Consider the following 24,153-nt stretch of genomic DNA (forward strand, 5'->3'; position numbering starts at 1 on the left):
GAGTCCAGAGATGACTCCAGTCCCCATCCAGAGTCCAGAGACGTCTCCAGTCCCCGTCCAGATTACAGAGACGACTCCAGTTCCCGTCTAGAGTACATATGCCCGTGACCATGATGGCTGAACCTGAGGTCCTGAGCAAGGCCACGAAGGACCATCCTCCCTGGTCTCCCGAGTTGTTGGCGTCGCCCTGGAGTCTTCATAACCTGCCTGCATGCCCCTGCTTACCCTCTGGTCAAGACTCTAGGACACAAATATTTTCATATTGCTTAGATCTGCATTTATGAAGATAGTTTACTTGATGGGGTTTAAGCATGAAGTACTTTAACTGGATTTATAGTGTTGTCAGAATTATTTGGTGCCCAAGCAGTAGATTTAATACAACCTTACTTCAATTACAGTTTTCAGTACAATTTTCATGTGTAAGGTTTGGTTAGGCAAAGTGGTGATTATTTCATACTCTGCTGGTAAATATATTTACATGTGTCCTTTGACCGCAGTATTATTGTGATTTTTATTTATTTATTTTATTCATTGGTATTCATCAGTCATTTTTTTTCAGGTGTTGATAGAACAGTCAGTCTATGTATATCTACATGAGCTCTTTTTGTTGTGTGTTTGTTAATTCATTGGTTTTCATCAGTCGTTTTTTTTTTTTTTCAGCTGTTACTAACATCACCAGCACCGGTACAACAGTCCCACCAGAGACGACTGGTAATGTAGTCTGATGTTTCCTCTGTTGCATTGTGTTTTGTCTGAATGTTTGTGGATCTGTGGAATTGGTGTGTGAGTGCATTTGTGTCTCTAGATAAAGATGATCATAGGTGGACAGAGTACTTATATTTACATGAGCTCTTTTTAGTGTGTGTTTAATTCATTAGTATTCATCAGTCATTCTGTTTTTCAGCTGTTACTAACAACAAATATTAACATGTAATATTAACTTTTTTTATTTCCTCTAAACCTTTGTAAAATAGAATTCCATGCAACCACCAGTATACATGACATTGGCCTTTATTGTCGATGAGCAATACAGCAAATTTTACACTGTTTCAACATGTAGCCTATACAATATTGCCTACATTTAAACTCATTTAACAAACACTTTAGAAGTAAAAATGAAACATTTAAATATTCAGGTAGCCTAATTCAAGTGTACTCAACCAGTCTGTTAACCAATCTCCACTGGATCAGCGCTGGTATTATTATCTGATTTTATAGATAATAATAAAGAATAAAACATACACAGACCTGAATTTCACAGAGGAAATGCACCAATTCTGCGACGCTGAGAAGAGAAGAACTGTTCTGGACTGGAGAGAGTTCAAACAGCTCGTGCTCACTCAACCGTTGAGTTGTGTCACGTCAGAGGGTGGGGGAGGGGTGCCTTGTTTTAAATGAGTAAACTTACTCAATTTCTTAAGAGTGTGTTATATATTAATAATATTGATTTGAATTAAGTAATATTTTTGTTTCTTGAAACAGATCAGTTTAATTCTCCATTCTCAAATATTTTGTTTAGATAAATAAATAATTGTTTAGTCAATATTACTGTAATATTTACTAAGCCACAGAATTATCTTTTAGAGGGTACTAACATCACCAGCACCGTTACAACAGTCACACCAGAGACGACCTCAGCTGGTAATGTAGTCTGATGTTTCCTCTGATGAATTGTGTTTTGTCTGAATGATTGTGGATCTCTAGAATTGAACACGTGTGTGAGTGTTATCAGAGTGTTATAAGTAACACTGAAGCTAATGAGATAATTAAGTGATTAATTTAGTGATGATTGAGCATTATTGAAGACACCTGATATTAACAAGCAGAATCACTGAAGGATAATTTAAGTCACCATTATGGAGATCAATGTCTGCTTTAGTTGGGCTCTTGACCCGTACATTTTTAGCTTTCGATTTAGTTTGGCTGCTGTAATTCAGTTATAACAGTCAGATGAACAAAGAGAAAAAGTGATCTGATGGTGTTGGTTGTGTTTTAACATAATAAGGTGAATGTGTTGCCAAACTGGAATACTTTACTTTACTTTATACTTTATTTTCCCATTCCTGGGAAATTTGTCTTAGACAACATGACTCAGTTGTAGAAGTAGTAGATGTTGTGGAAGTGACGGGCTGTAAAGCAACTAAAACAGAATGTGGCTTTCAAAAGAAGTTCCTCCTAGTAATTGTCTTCATGAAGAACACAGTAATTCAGCATCTGAATCTGATCTAACATGTTTCCATCTTTTATTGTTTCAGTTTCTTTACAGCCTGTCACTTCCACAACATCTACTAGTTCTACATCTACAGGTGAGGATAATTCTAGACTGAATGTGGAGTTATAAAATAAACCCCTCACTAGTTCATCATCTTAGTTTGATTTAACATCTGTTTTCATCTGTTATGTTTTCAGTTTCTTTACTGCCTGTCACTTCCACCACATCTACCAGTTCCACTACTTCAGGTGAATGTCTTGCTGGACTAATATGTGGCTTCATGAAGAACACAGCAATTCAACATCTGAGTCTGATTTAACATCTGTTGTTTCAGTTACTTTACAGCCCGTCACTTCCACAACAGCTGCTAGTTCTACTTCTACAGGTGAGGATGATTCTAGAATAAATGTGACCTTTAAAATGAAGAAAAAAAGAAAGTAATTATTTTCTTCTTGGTGAATGAGTATTTCATCATCTGCGTAAAATTTAACATGTTTCCATCTGTTATGATTTCAGTTTCTTTACTGTCTGTCACTTCCACAGGATCGACCAGTTCCACTACTTCAGGTTAATGTGTTGCTGGACTAAGATGTGGCTTTCAAAAAAGATTCTCTTAATAATTGTCTTCATGAAGAACAAAATAATTCAGCATCTAACATCGGTTTCCATCTGTTATTGTTTTAGTTGCTTTACAGCCCGTCACTTCCACAACATCTCCTACTTCTACAGGTGAGGATGATGTTTTACTGGACTGATATTGAAATGCAACCCTAGATAATTAATGTCTTCATGAAGAACACAGAATTTAATTTCTGACTTGGCATCTCTTTCCATCTCGTAAATTTTGCAGGTCATTTGCTGACAATGTCTTCCACAACATCTATTAGTCCCACTACTGCAGGTGAGCATGTTGCCGGACTGAAATGTAGCTCTCAAAAGCAGCTCCTCTTAACAATTGTCTTCACGGAGAACACAGTGATTCAGCATCTGAGTCTGATTTAGCATCTGTTTCTATCTGCTATTGTTTCAGTTACTTCCACAATATCTACTAGTTCTACATCTACAGGTGAGGATGACTCTAGACTGAATATGGCCTTTTAAAAGAAACCCTTCCACAATATCAACATTGACCTGACCACCACAAATAGATTTCAGTACCTCCCATTCATTAAGTAGACTGTGGTGACCCGATAATAGATTTAAATTTCTCAAAATAACACAAAAAGTATTTAATGTTGAGTTTTGCGCCATTGCTGTTAAACAAACTAAAATCGGAAGCAGGAAAAGACTTTGTGTCCTTATCAAAAGAATGTCTGTTTGCGCTGTGCAAAGATAAGTGCACACTTCGTGCGATCAGCACATGATCAGCTCCGCGGGTTCGATTCTCAATACCGTCTCACAGTAGCTGCGTTTCCATTACCCTTGAAATTGCGCAAATTAATAATGCAAATTGACCATACGCCCAATGGAAACACGTAATTTCGCAAAAACTCCCATATATCGCGAAAAAGTTTGAACGCTCACATGAGGTGGTTTTTCAGGTAATTCGAAAAAGGAATATTTAGCAAAAATGCAATGGAAACAGTTTTTTTCACATTTACAAGTCACCTGGCATCATTCTTCACATGATCATTCTTTAAAGAGGGTAGAGATGCGCGGATGGGCTATTATTTCATCCGCAACCGCATCACAAAACTCATCATCCGTCCGCCCTCCATCCGCACCAACGTTTTTGACCAATTTTCAAAACCGCACCCGCCCGCCATCCGCTGATTGGGCGATGCAAGGCGCTGCTGATGACAGCCGCGAGACTAGAAAGCTCTTACCTCAGAATATCAGCAGTGAACTCCGTCTCCGATCGGCGCACAGGGACAAAAATAAATAAATAGCCTAAATTAAACGCACTTCGGCAAACCTGACCTTATCTGATAGACTACTGTACAGTATTTTCATTGTAGCCTAATATAAAACGCATTTTAGCACATCATTTCAACATGCTGCTATTTAGCCTACTACTAATGAATGCCTATTTCACTTTATTTTTTAGCAAATAGATAGAAAGCTCGAATAAAATAACAAGTCATTTACATTATAGGCTAATTAACTCTACGCACTGTCATGTCAGGGTGACGACTATAGGACAGGCCTGTTCTGAAGACTCCTGTTAATTTTGAATGCACGGGAAGAGAGCGGCGAGCGCGTCTTTTTCAGGCACAGTGCAATTCATTTTATACCAACAACAGGCCTAACAATCATATAATAAACTATAGAGCCTCGATATTAAAGAAACGCCGACTCTATTCATTCCGTAATTCGATGAAATTATATATATATTTTTCATTTGATTGGTTCAACCGCCCGCCACCCGCCCGCATTTAATTAAAATATTATTTTTCATCACGTCATCTGCCCGATCCGCGGTTTATCCGCGGAGAACACGGCTGTAACCGCCAACCGCGCATCTCTAAAAGAAGGTGTGGTATGTTTAGACAGAGGATATTAGACAAAGTTATTTGTTAAACTATGCATTATTCTTTATGAACTATTCATCTGGAAATTCTGAATCCACAGTTCTTCTTTGAAATCGTGTACTATGACCTCACAGAAACACCTCATACATTCTGCTCCCAGTATAAGGGGCAATCCTTGCCATTAATGCTTGGATAACGCGCCTACATAACCTTCAATTAAAAGTAATGGCTAGTGCGGTGGCTGGGATTTACGTAAACCTAGTTCATCATCTTAGTTTGATTTAACACCTGTTTTTATCTGTTATGTTTTCAGTTTCTTTACTGCCTGTCACTTCCACCACATCTACCAGTTCCACTACTTCAGGTGAATGTCTTGCTGGACTAATATGTGGCTTCACGAAGAACACAGCAATTCAACATCTGAGTCTGATTTAACATCTGTTGTTTCAGTTACTTTACAGCCCGTCACTTCCACAACATCTACTAATTCTACTTCTACAGGTGAGGATGATTCTAGACTAAATGTGACCTTAAAAAAAAAGAAAAAAGAAAGAAATGATTTTCTTCATGAAGAACAAGTATTTCATCATCTGAGTATAATTTAACATGTTTCCATCTGTTATGATTTCAGTTTCTTTACTGTCTGTCACTTCCACAGGATCGACCAGTTCCACTACTTCAGGTTAATGTGTTGCTGGACTAAGATGTGGCTTTCAAAAAAGATTCTCTTAATAGTTGTCTTCATGAAGAACAGCATCTGAATCTGATCTAACATTGGTTTCAATCTGTTTTTGTTTCAGTTGCTTTACAGCCGGTCACTTCCACAACATCTACTACTTCTACAGGTGAGGATGATGTTTTACTGGACTGATATTAAAATGCAACCCTACATAATTAATGTCTTCATGAAGAACACAGAATTTAATTTCTGACTTGGCATCTATTTCCATCTCGTAAATTTTGCAGGTCATTTGCTGACAATGTCTTCCACAACATCTATTAGTCCCACTACTGCAGGTGAGCATGTTGCCGGACTGAAATGTAGCTCTCAAAAGCAGCTCCTCTTAACAATTGTCTTCACAGAGAACACAGTAAATCAGCATCTGAGTCTGATTTAGCATCTGTTTCTATCTGCTATTGTTTCAGTTACTTTACAGCTGGTCACTTCCACAATATCTACTAGTTCTACATCTACAGGTGAGGGTGACTCTAGACTGAATATGGCCTTTTAAAAGAAACCCTTGTGAATAACACAGTTCATCATCTGAGTTTGATTTAATACAGTGTTTCACATACACTGATTTATTTGTGGTGGCCTTCCACAAATCAACATTGACCTGACCACCACAAATAGATTCCAGTACCTCCCATTCATTAAGTAGACTGTGGTGACCGGATAATAGATTTAAATTTGTCAAAATAACATAAAAAGTATTTAATGTTGAGTTTTGCGCCATTGCTGTTAAACAAACTAAAACCGAAGCACGAAAAGACTGTCCTTATTAAAAGACGGTCTGTTTGCACTGTGCAAAGATAAGTGCACACTTCACATGATCAGCACATGATCAGCTCTGCAGGTTCGATTCTCAATACCGTTTCACAGTAGCTGTGTTTCCATTACCCTTGAAATTGCGCAAATTAATAATGAAAATTGAACATACGTTCAATATTTTAACGCTCACATGAGGTGGTTTTTCAGGCAATTCGAAAAAGGAATATTTTGCAAAAATGCAATGGAAACAGTTTTTTTCTCACATTTACAGGTCACCTGCCATTATTCTTCACATGATCATTCTTTAAAGAAGGTGCGATATGTTTAGACAGAGGATATTAGACAAAGTTATTTGTTAAACTATACATAATTCTTTATGAACTATTCATCTGGAAATTCTGAATTCACAGTTCTTCTTTGAAATCATGTATGACCTCACAGAAACACTTCATACATTCCGCTTCCAGTATAAGGGGCAATCCTTGCAATTAATGCTTGGATAACGCACATTTTTGTATTTTATTTTTATTTAGACACATAGACATCAAGAATCAGCCTGTGAATCTCAACAATGGTGACAATTATAAAGCATGTTGCAGTTGTTGTGAACTTAGAATCGAACGACCAGGAGACTTGGTTGTTTCTTCAGCAGGATTCTTTATTGAGAACACGAGCCGTCGGCAGCTGCAGTCACCAAGCCTGACGTGAATGTTCTCTTACAGTTTATATACATTTAGGGGCAGGAACCGAAAAAGACAGGTTTAGGAACTGGTTTTAGACCACTCAGCATATCTATTCAAACACTGAGACCCGAGTACACAGGACTGGCTGGACTTTCTTGCTAATACACAAACTCCAAGAGTTTCAGTAAAACAGGACTGACCAGAGTCGTTTGCTAGAAAACTCTGATAATCATAATTTATACCTAACCTTAACATGCTAAATTCAATGTAAACCTAAATGAAACATTTTAACAAATTTGCATTCCCACATTTGCCCCTTTGAGAGTCTTAAAAAAACTCTCACAAAATACAAATTTAGACACTTAAAAGTTAATTCTTGTAACTTGTGTAAATTACAGGCACATAGCAAGTTCAATCTTGTAACTTGTGTAAGTTACAGGCACATAGCAAGTTCAATCTTGTAACTTGTGTAAGTTACAGGCACATAGCAAGTTCAATCTTGTAACTTGTGTAAGTTACAGGCACAAAGCATGATCTGTGTTGTTCATCTGTAATTGCATGTTGACACAGAAACAAACATGCAATTAGAGTCCGTGAAGTTCTTACGGGTAATATTCTTTTATGGTTCGACCAGTCACTTTCTCGTGCGAGGCGTGAGTCATTTGTTGAATGAAACACTTGATACTGTGGAAGCATACGTAGAACGCCAGTAGGAGAAATAACAGCAGCATTGCTATTTCTTTAATCCACAGCCAGGGTTTACCTATCAAGTTTCCGAACCATGAAGAATTGTCTTCAGTCATCTGGTGTAATTTTGTTGAAAGATCAAGAATGACTTGTTGGATTTTGTTCAAGTTCTCTGTTGGATCCATTAAACCGGTGCAGCACTCAGGTACACCATACGATGGGATTAATGCTCCAAGAGTTCTTGACCACCACGTTTGAACACAAGTGAGTCCTGGAATGCAGCCATCTTTGTTGATAGAAGGAGCTGAATTTTGTAGCTGTGGAGAGCTTGGGGTGGAGTGTGTATTTTCTCTGATAGCTGGTAGAACATAAACCAGGGTGCACCTGCCGTTGAATTGGCTGGGTAGGATGCTGTAGACAGAGATAGGGTGTGCAACCCATGGGATTCCGGCTCCTACTGAAGGTGCATGTGGCATGCAAACGTTCTTTCCAGCAAACAAGGCATTTCTTGACATATTCATCAGCTCTAAGAAGATGTTGTTTCTGGGGTCCACACTTTGTGCGATGTCCATGATGGTTAGTAGTAGTACGACAATCTTGATCATGATGAGGGATGACTGAAGTTCCCGTAGGTGACTCTGCGTTGTGTATTTTTTTTTTTGTGTGTGTGTGTTGGTTGTAGTCTCTGCAGTTGGTCTAGTTGTTTTCTGGAGGTTGGGTATATGCAGGTGTGTAGGTCAGTGCATATGGTTCTCAGGATAACCATCAAGTGGTGTCGGCACAGAGTTTAAGAAAGAGAAAAACAAAAACAAAAAAACAAACAAACAAACAAACAACTGCAACAGACCAGTATTCATTGTAAAGACTACAAAAATTAGGGTTGTATTCTCTGTTCAATCTGTATCTGCTAATTGTGGTTCCTTCTTTCCCTATTTCTTAATTTATGAGACACCTAAAAAGGAACAGTGAGGTGAGGATGGACTATGGTTGGGAAGGGCCTATAAGGGAATCTTCACCGCAGGGTTGGCCCCCGAAAGCCTGTTGCTTCCAGTTCTTTCCCTGGGCACCTCACTGGTCCATGTGTCCTATCCTATCCCTGTAGGGGGAGGAACCACTTTGCAATGTGACACATGAGTCCATGTTTTCTTTCCCTGGCACAACACCGCAGCTGCTGTAATCAACATTACTTGATGTGGTCCATGCCACTTAGGTTCTAACGGCTTGTGTCTGAATGATTTTATCATGACCCACTGACCTGGGATGATTGTGTGTCCACCCTCTGGTGGAGTCTGCCAACATGACTCAACTCTCTCTCTGGCACTCTGTACTGCCTTTGTAAGGTGTTCACAGTAAGCGATCAGGGCATCTGAGGCAATGTGAACATCAGCATTTCTAAGATCAATCACACCTGGCATCTGCATTGGGCGTCCTGTAATAATCTCATGAGGGCTCAGTCCTACTGATCTGTTAGGTGACGCTCTCATACTACACAGTACTGCTGGCAGTGCTTCAACCCATGGTACTCCTTCCTGATGCATTTTGCTTAGCCTGGTTTTGATTGTTCTGTTTGCCCTTTCAACCTGTCCTGATGCTTGTGGCCTGTAGGGGCAGTGCAGATTCCACTTAATCTTCAACATTTTAGACACTTCTTGAACTACCTGTCCTGTGAAGTGCGTACCCTGATCTGAGTCAATGCAATCTGGTAATCCCCATCTGGGAATGAAATCAGTGACAAGACATTTAGCAGTATGTGCAGCTGTAGCAAGCCCTGTTGGATAAGTTTCTATCCATCTTGAGAATTTGTCTATTACTACCAAAACGTCAGTTTTTCCCTTACAACGAGGCAACGATATGTAATCAACTTGCAAATGACGAAATGGTCCTGGTGGAGCTGGGGTATGTGCTGCTGGTGTAATGGCTGCTGGTACATCATTATTTTTCTGACATGTAACACACCTTTTGGCTGTTTCTGTGGCTACCTGTCTGAATTTTGGATTCCACCATTGATTTGAGAACCTGTGATTCATCGTTGCTGGACCACTGTGACCCAAATTGTGTATTTGTTGAGCCAAATATGGCAGCAGTGATTCGGGAGCAACATACTTCCCCCCTTTGGTCCAGCAGCCAGATGAATCAACGGTGGCTCCTTTGTCTAACCATGTCCATGCTTCATATAGAGGAACATCTTTGTACAAATCAATGATAGATTCAGGAGGCAGAATTGTCTTCTGTGCTGTACTACCTGAACACACTTGTACAGTTACATAGAAACAAGCCTGTTTAGCTGCTACATCTGCAAGAGCATTACCTTTAGCTTCTGTAGTGTTAGTTGTGAGATGTGCTTTCACTTTGATCACCGCTAATTTCTTTGGAAGTTTCATGGCAAACATAAGATCTTTCACTAATTCAGCATGCTTAATGGGGGATCCAGCAGAAGTTAGAAACTGTCTGCTTTGCCAAATGACGCCAAAATCATGAATAACCCCAAAAGCATATCTGGAATCTGTGTAGATATTTGCAACTGATCCTGAAGCTAGTGTGCATGCTCTAGTTAAAGCTACCAGTTCTGCAGCCTGAGCTGAAAAATGATCTGGAAGGCGACCTGAAGCTACCACCTCAGTGGTGGACGTTACTGCATAACCTGCTCGTCTGTTCCCTTCAATTTCTTGAGCTGAACCATCAACAAACAACTCAAATTCTGAATTTTCTATGGGAGTTTCTGCTATTTCACTTGTCGCTGCGTATGTAAGCGTAACACAATCATGAGTCATTTCGCCTTCATCCTCTAACACAACTTCAGTCATTGCAGACATCATACATGATGAGGGGTTCGTGACTGGTGCACGCTGTAAAACAATGTTCGGGGCTGTGAGAGTAGTTAACCAATTTCCCCAACGAGAGGAAGTGACAGAAGTGACTTTTGCTTGATTCATTGCGGATACTGCATGAGGGCATTTTACATTTACCGTCTGACCTAACACCATTACTGATGAAGCCTGAAGCGCTAGATGAACTGCCTGTACTGCTCTGAGGCATGGTCCCATACCTTGAGCTACTATGTCAAGTTTACCAGAATAGTAATGAATTGGACGTAAACTGCCCCCATGATCTTGCATTAGACATGCAGTCATAAAGCCCAAATGTTCATGGACATAAAGCACAAAGGGTCTATTAGATTGGGCAATTCCTAATGCTGGTGCTTGACATAGTGCTCTCTTCAAATCATTGAATGCTTTGAGGTGAAGTTCTTCCATACAAACAATATCTGAATCTTTACCATGGCCTTTCAACAAGTCATAGAGAGGCTGAGCAATCGAGGCATATTCTTCAATCCACGGTCTACAGTAACCTGCTGTTCCTAAAAATGAGCGTAGTGTTTTAATGGTAGTAGGCGGAGGTATGGCTTTGACTGAAGCCGCTCGATCCTGTGTAATGGATCTATTTCCTGCACCAATTGTTTGACCCAGAAATGTGACTTGCTTTTTAGCAATTTGAGCTTTGTGAAAGCTGCATTTGTGTCCTTTTTTATGCAAATAGTCCAACAATGATGCCAATTCAGTTTGATGTACCTCGTGATCTGTTGAGGCAATCAAAATATCATCGACATATTGGATCATAGTGGACTGTTTTACTGGACATTCTGGGTCACACAAATCACGTCTGACAGCCTGATGGTATATGGTCGGGGAGTTTTGAAATCCCTGGGCCAATCGGGTCCACTGATATTGTTCATGGTCAACTGTGAAAGCTAACCATGGCTGGCTGTCAGAGTGCAATGGTACAGAAAAGAATCCATTAGACATATCAATTACTGAAAAAATCTTACACTCTAATGGTAAGCCATTACAAATTGTAGATGGATCTGCCACTAGCGGGGTGATTTTATCAATGTTTTTATTGGCTACTCTGTAATCTATGGTGAGTCTCCATGTCCCATTGGATTTCTTGATGGGCCATATGGGTGAGTTACAGGGACTGTTGGTTTTAACTAGCACTCCTTGCGTCAGCAGCTTTTCTACAATAGGTTTGATTCCCTGTATGGCTTCCTTACTGATCGGATACTGTTTGGTAACTGGGGGTGGAGTTCCAGTCAGTTTGACTGGTTCTACACCTGTCAATAAACCACAATCATCCTTGTCATTAGCCCAAATTGGATGATTCAGTAAGAAAGCATACTCTGGAGGGATTGCATTATTGGTAGAAATGTGTGCTGAGGAAATTTTAATGCTAGCAGATTCTGAGGACATGTCTAAATTTAGATGTACTTGTCTCAGGAGATCCATGCCTAAAATTGCACCTGTATTCAATGGAGCACATAGCAATTTTGTCGTCAGAGTTTTCGGGCCAAATTGTACCTCTATGGGCGGGGTTTCATACAAAACAGAATCTTCACCTATTACGCCAGTTAAAGAAAGTTTGGTTTTCTTGTACGGGATGTCTAAACCTTTAGCCAATTTTGTAGGAATTATCGTAATCTCTGCACCTGTATCAAGCAAAAAGTCAATCTCTTTTTCTTTTATGCTACCTTTCACAAAAATTATTTTGTCATTATGATGGATTACAGGGGAAAGGTAGCTACTCACAGCCCCAACAATTAGTTTTTTTCCTGTTCTTTTTGTGCTCTTAGAAGAGCCTGCGCGAGCTGTCCTAAAGTTTCAGTGGACATTGGCGGAACTACATCAGGATTGTAGGCAGGCTGAGAAGGAGCAGAATTATGCATAGCATTTCTTTTTGTATCTTGCAACTTCTTCCTACACTCTCGCTCCCAATGTCCTAAGTTTCCACAGTAGTGGCATTTGCCTTCTTTTTTAGACCACCTGTTTTCTTGTTTCGTTGGGTTAAACGTAGCTGCTGCTATTCTCACTTGACTTGCCGGGGCGGCAGTGGCTCAGTGGTTCATGTAGGTTGTCTACAAACCGAAAGGTTGGTGGTTCAATCCCCGGTTCCACTTGACCAAGTGTCGAGGTGTCCATGAGCAAGACACCTAACCCCAGCTGCTCCCGACGAGCTGGATGGCGCCTTGCATGGCTGACACCGCCGTCGGTGTATGAATGAGTGAGTGAATGGGTGAATGTGAGGCAATGTAAAGCGCTTTGGTGGCCATAGGTCTGTGAAAGCGCTATATAAATGCAGTCCATTTACCATTTTTTTTACTTTTAACATCAGCATCTCTTTCCCATGTAGCTAACCTGTCTAGGTTACTTCTGAGAGTTCTGTTAGCCCACGTAACATGTAGGAATGGCAAGGCTGATCTGTACTCAGCTATAAGACCATCTGCCCAAATACGGATTAGAGCTCCTCTATCATCTAGTACACTTTCAGAATCCTCCACTATTCCACTGTACGTTGCAGCTGCCTGAGAAAATCTTTCAGTGTATTCACTTATAGTCTCTCCTTTCTTTTGTACACATCTAGTAACTTTCGACCAGTCTATTTTGGGTCCTAAGAGATTCTTTAGGATTTTCAAAACACCTTCTCTCAAATCGCCTTTACTGGCATGTTGTAGTTCAGACGTAACAGCAGACTCAAAATTGTTGAATTCAGATTCAGTTAGAATTTGTGACATCAGCTGTGTTACTTCTGGCAACGACATGTCGTAAAGACGCATTTTACTTATCAATGCTCTTCTAAATTCAGAAAAATTTGTGCGTGCTGAGGGTAGGCTCTGGGATAGTCTCTCTACATCTTTAGGTCCTAGCGCTTTGACAACAGTTTGTATTTGTACAACAGAAGAGTTGAGAGGAACACTTTCAGTTCCCTCAATTCCCTGAGACCTTCTCCTTGCCCCACACACCTTCACTGAATCTACTGGCTTATCAGTTACTGATTGGATGGCTACATCTGTTTCAAAAAAAGCTTGTAAGTCAGGGTAAATGGTATCTGGCTGACTAACTTCTACATCAGTTTTTTCTATAGCTTTGTTGCGGCTCAATTTCTTAGTCAACGAAGATATTCTAGCACGTAGCTCATTTACCTGTTTCTCTAGCTCTGCGTTGCGCTTAGACTGTTCTGTGGCTTTTGCTAAGACAAATTCTCGATGAACACAAATAATGCCCTTCATATGGTTTTTGCGGATGCTTGCTCCAAGCACCTTTTTACACTCATCTACTGACCAAGTTTTGTCTGGGTGAATTTCATATTTCTGAGTTAGTTCCTGTCTAACTTTTTCAGTGACTATTAGGTCCATTTGTTCTCTTAACATATTTTTTAATTCGCTTTCTGTCCACGATGGAGTCGCAAAGCCACCCTTTTCCGTTGTGGGGATCAGTCTGGCATTTTTTCTAAACATTTCTGTGAGTTTTCTAGTTACCACACAATAAACAAAAAAACTAAAACTTCTCTAGGGTACACTTGTTAACACATCGGCTATTGATTTCCAAATGACCAACACTTCACACTTAACCTCCCTGCCTACAAAAAACAGAGGATAAAACAAAATATTAGCAATTTACGCTAAAATCTTCCCTGCCTACAAAAACAGAGGATCAAACTAAATATTAGCAATTTACGCTAAAATCTTCCCTGCCTACAAAAACAGAGGATCAAACTAAATATTAGCAATTTACGCTAAAATCTTCCCTGTCTACAAAAACAGAGGATCAACTGCAAATAACTAGCACGTAAAGCTAATTCTTCTCTGCCTAAAGCAAAGGGTACACAATATTAACCTGTAATGTTAATCTTCCCTGACGGGCAGAGGGTATCTTTCATCTCTAAAAAAAACCTTTTTTTTAAAGGATAACTTAGTTAACAAAACCCTGCAGCTGTCTGTTAACTCTTCTCTGAACGGCGCAGAGGCAAAACACATATACTGGTCTGTAGCAGTTCTTTGAATGGAGCGAAAAAAAACTCACCAACCCTTGGTTGTAAAGGAAGATTCTGGAACTCAGTCAGGCTTTGAGATCTTTGAGCTTGAAGTTTCAATCTGGAGGAAGCTGGAAAGATTCAGTCTGGTAATCTTTGTTTAGCTGGAAGTTTCACTCTGGATTCCAAAAGATGCAGTCTGGAAAGCAGATCTTTTGTTGAGCTTGCTGTTTCAATCTGGATTCAGGTCTTTGAGCTTGAAGTTCTTTGAGTTTTCTTTTTTTCCATCCGGGTTCACGGCACCAAGTTGTTGTGAACTTAGAATCGAACGACCAGGAGACTTGGTTGTTTCTTCAGCAGGTTTCTTTATTGAGAACACGAGCCGTCGGCAGCTGCAGTCACCAAGCCTGACGTGAATGTTCTCTTACAATTTATATACATTTAGGGGCAGGAACCGAAAAAGACAGGTTTAGGAACTGGTTTTAGACCACTCAGCATATCTATTCAAACACTGAGACCCGAGTACAGGACTGGCTGGACTTTCTTGCTAATACACAAACTCCAAGAGTTTCAGTAAAACAGGACTGACCAGAGTCGTTTGCTAGAAAACTCTGATAATCATAATTTATACCTAACCTTAACATGCTAAATTCAATGTAAACCTAAATGAAACATTTTAACAAATTTGCATTCCCACACAGTGCATTCTGGGTACCACCAATCAAAACTCATTCATGGCTCCCATCATGCATTGCTGCATGAATAAATAATGAGGTTAATTTTCTTGTTAATTTCCTTTATTCGTACTATTTTAAATTAACACTGATCGGTGTTCATATGGGAACCACCAGCAGGATGTTAAAAGTAACACTGGAGCACTGTTAGTTAATTAGATAATTAAGTGATTAATTGAGTGATGATTGTTCGATTATTGAAGACACCTGATGATAACAAGCAGAATCACTGAAGAAAAGAGAAACAAAAGAACTGACTTCCAGACACAGCTTTAGATGAAATCAACTGAAAATACATGAAATCTCTATTATTACAAACCAGTTTGACCTTATTTCTGTCAATCGTCTACAGAATATATTTTTGAGAATCAATTTTTAGATGTTGATGTTTTATTGCAAATGTTTGTTCACCATTATGGTATCAGTGTTTCCTTTAGTTGAGCAGTTTGACTCTTTATATTTTCTTTATAATCTCAACAATGGTGACATGCTTCATACAGTAATGCATGCTGGGAGCCATTAGTTTTATAATATGGTGGCTCCTAACATGCATTGCTGCATAAAGCATGTCACTATTGTTGAGATTCATATGCTAAATCTTGATGTGTTTGTGTGTCTAAAATGATTTTCTCCGCAATGTGTTTTTAAAATTACAATTCAGAATGTCTGATCGATGGCAAGAAATTTTTATTGGTGAAAATAATTTATTAATAACAAGAAAAAATTTGGACAGTGATGAGATAAGTAAATCATTCTACTTCATGATGGTTCAAACTATATCACCTGACCATCTTTGTTTCTGACTTCCTTTGCAACAAATTATGTGTTTTGGGAAACACTGTTACAAAGACCATAAACTTGCATAAAACCATCAAGTGTCAAACCGAACAACTCAATGACACACCGATCATAATAATGGTGACTTTACTAAATCTATTATTTCCAATAAACCATCACCATCTACACCTCTATTAATTGTAATTGGTAATAAGTGAAGCTGGTAATGCTGTTTGTGGAGTTGTTTGATCCTCCTCTGCTGAGATCTTGAGAGATTTAATGATGTATTTTATCTTCAGTTGATTTATTCTCCGGAAGTCAGTTGTAGTTCTTGTGTTTCTCTTTTCATCAGTGATTCTGCTTGTTATCATTAGGTGTCTTCAGTGCTCAATCATTGCTCAATTAATCACTTAATTATCTCATTAACTCTAACACTGCTTCAGTGTTACTTTTAACACCCTGCTGGTGGTTCCCATATAAACACAGAGCGGTGTTAAATTTAACACCAGGGATTTTACTGTGTAGTTCTACTTCTACAGGTGAGGATGATTCTAGACTTAAATGTGACCTTTAAAAAAAAAAGGAAAAAAAGAAAGAAATTATTTTCTTCTTGGTGAACGAATATTTCATCTGAGTATAATTTAACATGTTTCCATCTGTTATGATTTCAGTTTCTTTACTGCCTCTCACTTCCACAGGATTGACCAGTTCCACTACTTCAGGTTAATGTGTTGCTGGACTAAGATGTGGCTTTCAAAAGAAGTTCCTCCTAGTAATTGTCTTCATGAAGAACACAGTAATTAAGCATCTGAATCTGATCTAACATGTTTCCATCTTTATTGTTTCAGTTTCTTTACAGCCTGTCACTTCCACAACATCTACTAGTTCTACATCTACAGGTGAGGATACTTCTAGACTGAATGTGGAGTTATAAAATAAACCCCTCACTAGTTCATCATCTTAGTTTGATTTAACATCTGTTTTCATCTGTTATGTTTTTCAGTTTCTTTACTGCCTGTCACTTCCACCACATCTACCAGTTCCACTACTTCAGGTGAATGTGTTGCTGGACTAATATGTGGCTTCATGAAGAACACAGCAATTCAACATCTGAGTCTGATTTAACATCTGTTGTTTCAGTTACTTTACAGCCCGTCACTTCCACAACAGCTGCTAGTTCTAAATAAGATTATCTTAATAATTGTCTTCATGAAGAACAAAATAATTCAGCATCTAACATTGGTTTCAATCTGTTTTTGTTTCAGTTGCTTTACAGCCCATCACTTCCACAACATCTACTACTTCTACAGGTGAGGATGATGTTTTACTGGACTGATATTGAAATGCAACCCTACATAATTAATGTCTTCATGAAGAACACAGAATTTAATTTCTGACTTAGCATCTATTTCCATCTCGTAAATTTGACAGGTCATTTGCTGACAATGTCTTCCACAACATCTATCAGTCCCACTACTGCAGGTGAGCATGTTGCCGGACTGAAATGTAGCTCTCAAAAGCAGCTCCTCTTAACAATTGTCTTCACGGAGAATACCACAACATCACCCAGTCCCACTCAAATGAAAGGGAAGGAATTTAAAAGGAATTTTATTCCGAAAGAAATTTAAAATGATTTCATAAGACTTTTCTCATTCCAGGTCTGATTATCAGACTGCAGGACAAATGCAATGTAAGTTGTTGCAGGGTAAATTTTTGTAACAACAGCTCAATCATGCAAAATAATGTGTACTGTTTTGTATTATTGTCAGTGTTGTTGTATATAATATGTAGTATAATATTAGAGCAATTAACTTTTATTTGACATCAAATACTCCACAGTGCACACATGTTCAGTTTTCAGTTTATTTTTAAAGCTCAGTTGTGATTTCAGAGTCAGACCATAGGGCGATGTGTAGAAAATCTTCTTGACGGGATAGAGAACATTACAGATGAAGTGCTGCCTTTGACCGTAAGACAAAAATGACAAAATAATCATTATTTGTCACTTACATAAATTATCCTGTAGCAATGCTTTCTTTTGTTTCAACGTTTACAAATAATCTTATTTATATGATGACTAAAATAGGATGTGAAAACAATTTTTAATATGGTCCTCAACGCATCAGAGAAGGTTGTAGTGTCATCGTCTGCTGACCCAAATAAACTGGTGTCAGATGGAAACCGTGTGTTAAAAGCCAGTGAGAAGCTGGTGTCCATGCTGGTGAAGCCGACAGACACATATGCCAATGTCAGTTTTTCTCTTGACACTGTGGGTAAGTGAAAACCAAACTATGGATATACTGTGAAATTACTGACTTAATGTGCTCAAGTCTAGAAGACCTTTTGATTTTTTTTAGATGGCCTAATTGTTAATACGGATTAACTGTATTTTTTTTAATCAGAGGTACAAGTCTTCATCGTTGGACCAAATGCAACCTTAGATAAAATCCCTCGACTTAACACGACAAATTCTTCTGTGGACATTGATCTCATTGGGATTGCCAAGAACAACGATAACAGTATGTGACAGGTTTTAGTTTGATTAAATGAACAAAAAAACTAGAAAGAGACATCACTAATGACAAAAAAAAGAACATTGATTTGGTTTATTGCATGTAAGCTTCTGTTTCTGTCACACAGGATCAGCTGCTGTGGCTTTCATGAGTTATAACACAATGGAGAATCTACTGAAGCCTGACTTCTTCAACACATCAAATGACACGATTAAAACCATGATGTCCACTGTGATCTCAGCTACTCTTCCCAAAACCACCAACACTAAACTCACCAAACCAGTCAACTTCACCCTCAAACACATCAGAGTGAGAGACTGAAATGTGTTTTTGTCCAACCTGAGAACTGTTGAACATCTGAAAACATGTTCTTTCTTCTTTTTGCAGGAGTTTGACCCCAACGGTTCCCTGTCCTGTGTGTACTGGAATATCAGTGAGTGGATTGTAGATGGTTGTTCTGTTTTAGAGACCAACAGCAGCTACACTGTGTGTTCCTGTGTTCATCTGTCCACATTCGCTCTCATCATGCAAACCAGCCGTCCACCAGAGGTACGAGAACATTTATAGTGAGCATTGAAAAACAGCACAGATTTGGCACTCATGTACTCTGACATGTTTTCTCAGAGCGACTCAATGCTGGAGCTGCTGGACCTGTTGAATTTGGTGTGTGTGATCGTGGGGCTGGTGTTCTTCAGTTTGGCCCTGTTGACCTTTACCCTTTGTCAGTGGAGTCCTAGAGTAAATAATGTGGCTCGAATCAACATCTGCATCAGTCTACTGTTGGCTCACCTTCTGTTCCTGCTCACACAACAGCTCCTGAGCCTCATACGCCCTCATCAGGTGAGAATGATGAAGGAGCCGTACAGCTCAGCACAGTCTCACTGAGAATCACCATAACCGTCTCTCATGATCTCCAGGTGTTGTGTGCCGTGATATCAGGTGTGCTGCACTTCCTCTTTCTCTCCGGCTTTGTGTGGATGTTCATTGAAGCTGTGCTGCTCTTCATCTGTGTGAAAAACATATCACAGATCAGCTCCATTAATAAGGAGGTGCTTAGCAGAGAATTCCTGTGCGTGATTGGATATACGGTTCCTCTGGTTGTGGTGGCCATGTCTGCTGTGGTGGATCCTAAAGGCTATGGAAGTGAAATGTGAGTTTAATTTGAGTGACTCATTGCTCAAAATCTTCTTCCATGTTTGTTCACTGATTATTTGACTATATCTTCCTCTGAACAGGTGCTGGATTAAAATCGATGAAGGTTTTATCTGGAGTTTTCTGGGACCGGTTTGCATGATTCTATCAGTAAACACATTTCTCGTTTAATTTTGCTTATGACTTTGTATTAAGTGGAAAACAATTGGATTAATTACTTTTTTTTTTTTTTTTTTACTACTTTGCAGTCAAACACAATTCTTTTCATCAAGATCATCATCAATCTGAACTCAACTCTCAAAAATCTGAACGCTGAAGTTTCACAGATGAAACAAACCAAGTAACAAACATGATTGAATTGCTCTATTTAAAAGAACATATAGTCAAGTAAGAAACATTAAGTCTCTTTTTTCTGTTTCTTTGCAGGATTATGGTATTTAAAACACTGGCTCAGTTTGTGGTTCTTGGTTGCTCCTGGATTCTGGGTTTCTTCACTAATGGCAGGAAGGAGCTGGAGATCCTCTTCCTGATCTTGAACTCCCAGCAGGGAACCTTCATCTTCCTGATCTATTGTGTCCTCAATGATGAGGTCAGACATTTTAAATGCTACCAAGTAAACCATTTCAGTGTCTCCAGAGACAGTATAAGGAAGAAACTACGGTGACGCATTGCTGCCACATACATATTATTTTTCTACTCAATTATGTCGTAATAACGAGATATGTCGTTAAAACGACATAATATGTCGTAATAACAAGATGTTATGTCGTTAAAACGACATATTTTCATTACTACAGATTAGCGGATGAGCCCAGAATACAAACATTGCGTTTAATTGCATATAAGGCTAAGCGTTTTCCTCCCATAGAAAACCCTTATTATAAAGAAAAAGCTTAATGTGACTTAATAGGCTACTTCAGTGATAAAGATCAAATGCTGTACACACCTTATTAATAAACCATACTATCCTACAGAAAAGCAGATGAGCCCAGAATATGAACGCAACGCATTTAATTACACATTAAGCATTTTCCTCCCATAGAAACCCTTTATTATAAAGAAAATAAAGGTGGCTTTTAACGTGGCTTTTAACGGGAGGATGGCATTGCGGTGCACAGCAAAACCTTTAAATGGTATTCAATGCAAAACAAAAATGACACATATAAGTAGCCAATAAAATAAACAAATTATTGTGGCATTAATTAGCCCACAAACAATATTTATTTTAAAGCCTAAACAAATTTATTTAAAGAAAAACACCAGCGTTGGGCGTTTATCTGTTGGCTAAGTGTTTCAGCCACGCTTTTCAAACTGGCACAAGGAAATGCAACAGAATTTGATTTGTTAAACATGAAGAGGACTTATCCGTCTGGCATGGCCGCTCACTCTAACGTTAACCTAGATAAATGTTCACTATTATGAAGCGCATATCCAAGTGTTTGTGCGGAGTGTGGAGCATGCACTGCACGACATGGAGGCGCCGGTGCCATCACTCACAATTTCCTATCAACAGTGGAAACAACTTAAAATACTCTATCATTTCTGGTCATACAGAAAAGAATAATACATCAGTCGCAACTACTTTTATTTGTGTAAACTCACAACAACAAGAAAACGGTGTGCTTTTGTAAAATAAAAGAAAACGAACAGGGCGCGCTTTCATGATCTCTGTGAATTGGAGCGCGTCTCAAAAATGAACTGAAAAACTGCGTATAGACAAGCCTCACAGACATGAGAAATAGCTATCTATATAAAGCTTATAAAAAAATGTCCACCAACGGAAAAAATCCAATCGAAAGCAAATACGGTAGCTACCATCTGATTATGTAATCCTGTCCGTATGAAAGGCGCATCTACTTTACAGCGGAGATGAATGGAGATATGTTTGCAGCCTACACTGATTTAGAAAACACTAGTTTATTAATAAACATTTAAAATGCTTTGTTATTTTTGTAGACACATTTATTATTATTAGCCTACTTTTGCCGGTACTTTGCGGCAAGATTTATGCATGCGCTTGAGCGCGGAATATAGGCTATAGCCTACATGCACCCAGGATTGAATATAAACGTGCGATTAAGTCTAGAAAAATCTTTAGTCTATGGCAACTCTAATCAATAGCCTACATTTAATAGTTGACATTATTTAATTAGTATCCAGCTCTTTACATTAAATTAGTTGAGTTAGCATAATTGATTAACTAATAAAATAATAAAATTAAGTTTAAATTAAGATACTGACCATATATTTCTATATAGCATTGCTTATTCCACCACACAAAGGACTGTTATAAGGTGACAATCTGTTATAGACTACATGTGAAGATTGTAGGCTGTATCTTGAAGGTTTTTGTATTGTATTGTATCTTCTGTTATAAAGACGAAGATTGACATTTTGTTAATTAAAAAAAACGGGGGAAAAAACACAATTTTGTAAAAAAATAAACAATAGGCTATGATCTGTTAGATGTGTTTTGACTACTTTTTGTTTAATTATATCTCTAGGTAATGAAGATATAGCCTATTAACAAAAATAAATATTATATATAATATATAAAAAAAACGTATAGGCCTATATAAAATATATTTAAAAAAAGGGCCTCATTGATTAATTTTGCCTGGGGCCCCCATTCAGTGTAGGTTCGCAGGACATGTTTAGTCATGTACAAAATATGCCCTTATCCACATAAAATTGATAGCCTATCATGTCTTTATCATATTTCTACGTTCAACATACATATTTCTACGTTCCACATACATATTAGTTTTTCCACTCAATTATGTCGTAATAACGAGATCTTATGTCATTAAAACGATATCTTATTTTGTTAAAACAACATCTTTTTCTCGTAATAACGACATAATTGAGTGGAAAAAACTAATATGTATGTGGCAGCAATGCATCACCGTAAGAAACACATCTAAAAAGGCAAATCTAGTCTCTTTTCTTACCTGTTTAATATAAAAAAAAACTCCATTACGGTTCATGAGTTTCAGCTCATCTCGTGTCTCGTCTCATTCTTGTCCAGGTTAGACAGCAGTACATGAAGTTCTTCAGATGTCTTTGCTGTGGATTCAAACAACACTGAGGACTACAGCTAAACTTAAATATTTGTAAATGTTGGCAATAAAAATAAAAAATAAACTATTTGTGTGTGCATGGTAAAGGGAAATAACAAATGAATTTAAAGTATGGAATCAGTTATTTATTATGTTATCAGTTATGTTATATCTTATATTTTTATTTGTATTGTTTGTGTTATATTAGACTGTTTCTTCTGTAAGGACACATTTTACAGTATATTATTTTAAATATTCATACACCTCATATGTCATATAAATGCAAAATGTATTTTCAGGATGGAGGACTACAGGTTTTATGGGCATTGTGATATAAATTTAAAATATACTATAAAAGTAACTCAATAAACAGCTAATGTCTTATTCAAAATGAATCTGTATTTTCATTTGGCTTTAAACACAAATGAATGATTGCATTTTGCTTTTGTTCAGGGTTTCCTGTATTATTTGAATGAAATTGTCTTACAAAATATCTCTAATTGCATTTTAAAGGTGTTTTTGTTTAGAATAATATTCTACACAGTTAAAAAATTGTCCTGAAAATTAACGATAAAATACTGGCAAAATTAAAGACTATTCTTTGAGTTTTTTTCTTTGTGCGTAGCCATACAATGTTACAGAACACTGGACCAATAGAAGTGATTTTTGCCCCTTCTTTATTTTTGAAATGGACCTACCAGCTGTCCAATTGCTAGAGCTAGAGTAAGGGGACCAATCACTGTAAGAGCATACCTGAGACTTTCTATAGCGCATCTCCACAAATGCGTTTGTGGAGTGGGTGCTGCTGAGTAATGGATCTGAACAACTTTTAAGAAATCCTTTGGATTACATTGAAAGTTCTAAAAATATTATTCTGTACAAGGACAGTGCTGCTATAATCAATAAAGTCAACCTAACTCAAAATAGGCTCTAAATAAGTTGTGATTCAGGTCAATAAATGATTAGGTTAAAACATAACCAACACCATCAGTTCACCTTTTCACTTTGTTCATCTGGCTGTTATAACTCAGTTACAGCAGCCAAAAATCTAAAGTTAAAAATGCAACAGTCAAGAGCCCAAATAAACCAAACACTGATCACCAAAACTTAACATTTGTGATTTTCTCCTTCAGTGATTCTGCTTGTTATCATCAGGTGTCTTCAATAATGCTCAATCATCACTCAAATAATCACTTAATTATCTCATTAACTTCAACACTGCTTTTGGCACTGACCAAAAGTGATAATTTGTTATTAAAAGATGATTTTGGCCCTTTTTTGCCACAGATCAGACATTATGATTTTTGTAATACATTGCTAGAATGATTATTATTATTATTTATTATTTATTATTTATTATTTATTAATTATTATTATTATTATTATTATTATTATTTAGAAACAAACAGACATCAGGAACCAGCATATATATCTCAACAATGGTGACATGCTTCATGCTGCAATGCATGCTGGGAGCCTTGAGTTTAATACTATGGTAGCTACCAGAATGCATTGCGGCATGAAGCATGTCACCATTGTTGAGATTTGTATGCTAATTATTGATGTCTG

The 24,153-nt window shown here is 38.0% G+C and overlaps 1 protein-coding gene across 7 annotated transcripts; it reads left to right on the forward strand.

The window, feature by feature from the left end:
- Positions 1–701: 701 nt before the first annotated feature.
- Positions 702–22,971, forward strand: LOC311077830 (adhesion G protein-coupled receptor E3-like). Of its 7 annotated transcripts, none has more exons than XM_084106461.1 (30): positions 702–711; positions 2,256–2,306; positions 2,410–2,460; positions 2,547–2,597; positions 2,729–2,779; positions 2,897–2,941; positions 3,063–3,113; positions 3,243–3,278; positions 4,997–5,047; positions 5,134–5,184; positions 5,315–5,365; positions 5,484–5,528; positions 5,650–5,700; positions 5,830–5,880; positions 16,709–16,759; positions 16,864–16,914; positions 17,126–17,170; positions 17,292–17,342; positions 17,519–17,550; positions 17,752–17,829; positions 17,947–18,133; positions 18,263–18,379; positions 18,501–18,682; positions 18,761–18,922; positions 18,998–19,213; positions 19,291–19,523; positions 19,609–19,675; positions 19,774–19,865; positions 19,952–20,114; positions 22,554–22,971. In XM_084106461.1, exons 7-30 carry the CDS (start codon positions 3,077–3,079, stop codon positions 22,611–22,613), a joined length of 2,160 nt encoding a protein of 719 aa, XP_083962587.1. In that variant the 5' UTR covers positions 702–711; positions 2,256–2,306; positions 2,410–2,460; positions 2,547–2,597; positions 2,729–2,779; positions 2,897–2,941; positions 3,063–3,076; the 3' UTR covers positions 22,614–22,971. The 7 variants fall into 7 exon arrangements, with proteins under 7 accessions (XP_083962587.1, XP_083962590.1, XP_083962589.1 ...); XM_084106464.1 differs by having other exon boundaries at positions 5,342–5,365; XM_084106463.1 differs by having other exon boundaries at positions 2,756–2,779.
- Positions 22,972–24,153: the final 1,182 nt, after the last annotated feature.

Source organism: Abramis brama, assembly GCF_963993115.1.
Source record: "Abramis brama genome assembly, chromosome: 2".
Lineage (NCBI taxonomy): Eukaryota > Metazoa > Chordata > Actinopteri > Cypriniformes > Leuciscidae > Abramis > Abramis brama.

Excerpts from the sequence above, each read along its gene's own strand:
- LOC311077830 (XM_084106461.1), top strand. The coding sequence starts at position 3,077 with ATGTCTTCCACAACATCTATTAGTCCCACTACTGCAG. Across the intron at positions 5,529-5,649 it reads AACATCTACTACTTCTACAG|GTCATTTGCTGACAATGTCT; the intron begins GTGAGGATGATG and ends TAAATTTTGCAG. Across the intron at positions 19,214-19,290 it reads GCCTCATACGCCCTCATCAG|GTGTTGTGTGCCGTGATATC; the intron begins GTGAGAATGATG and ends CATGATCTCCAG.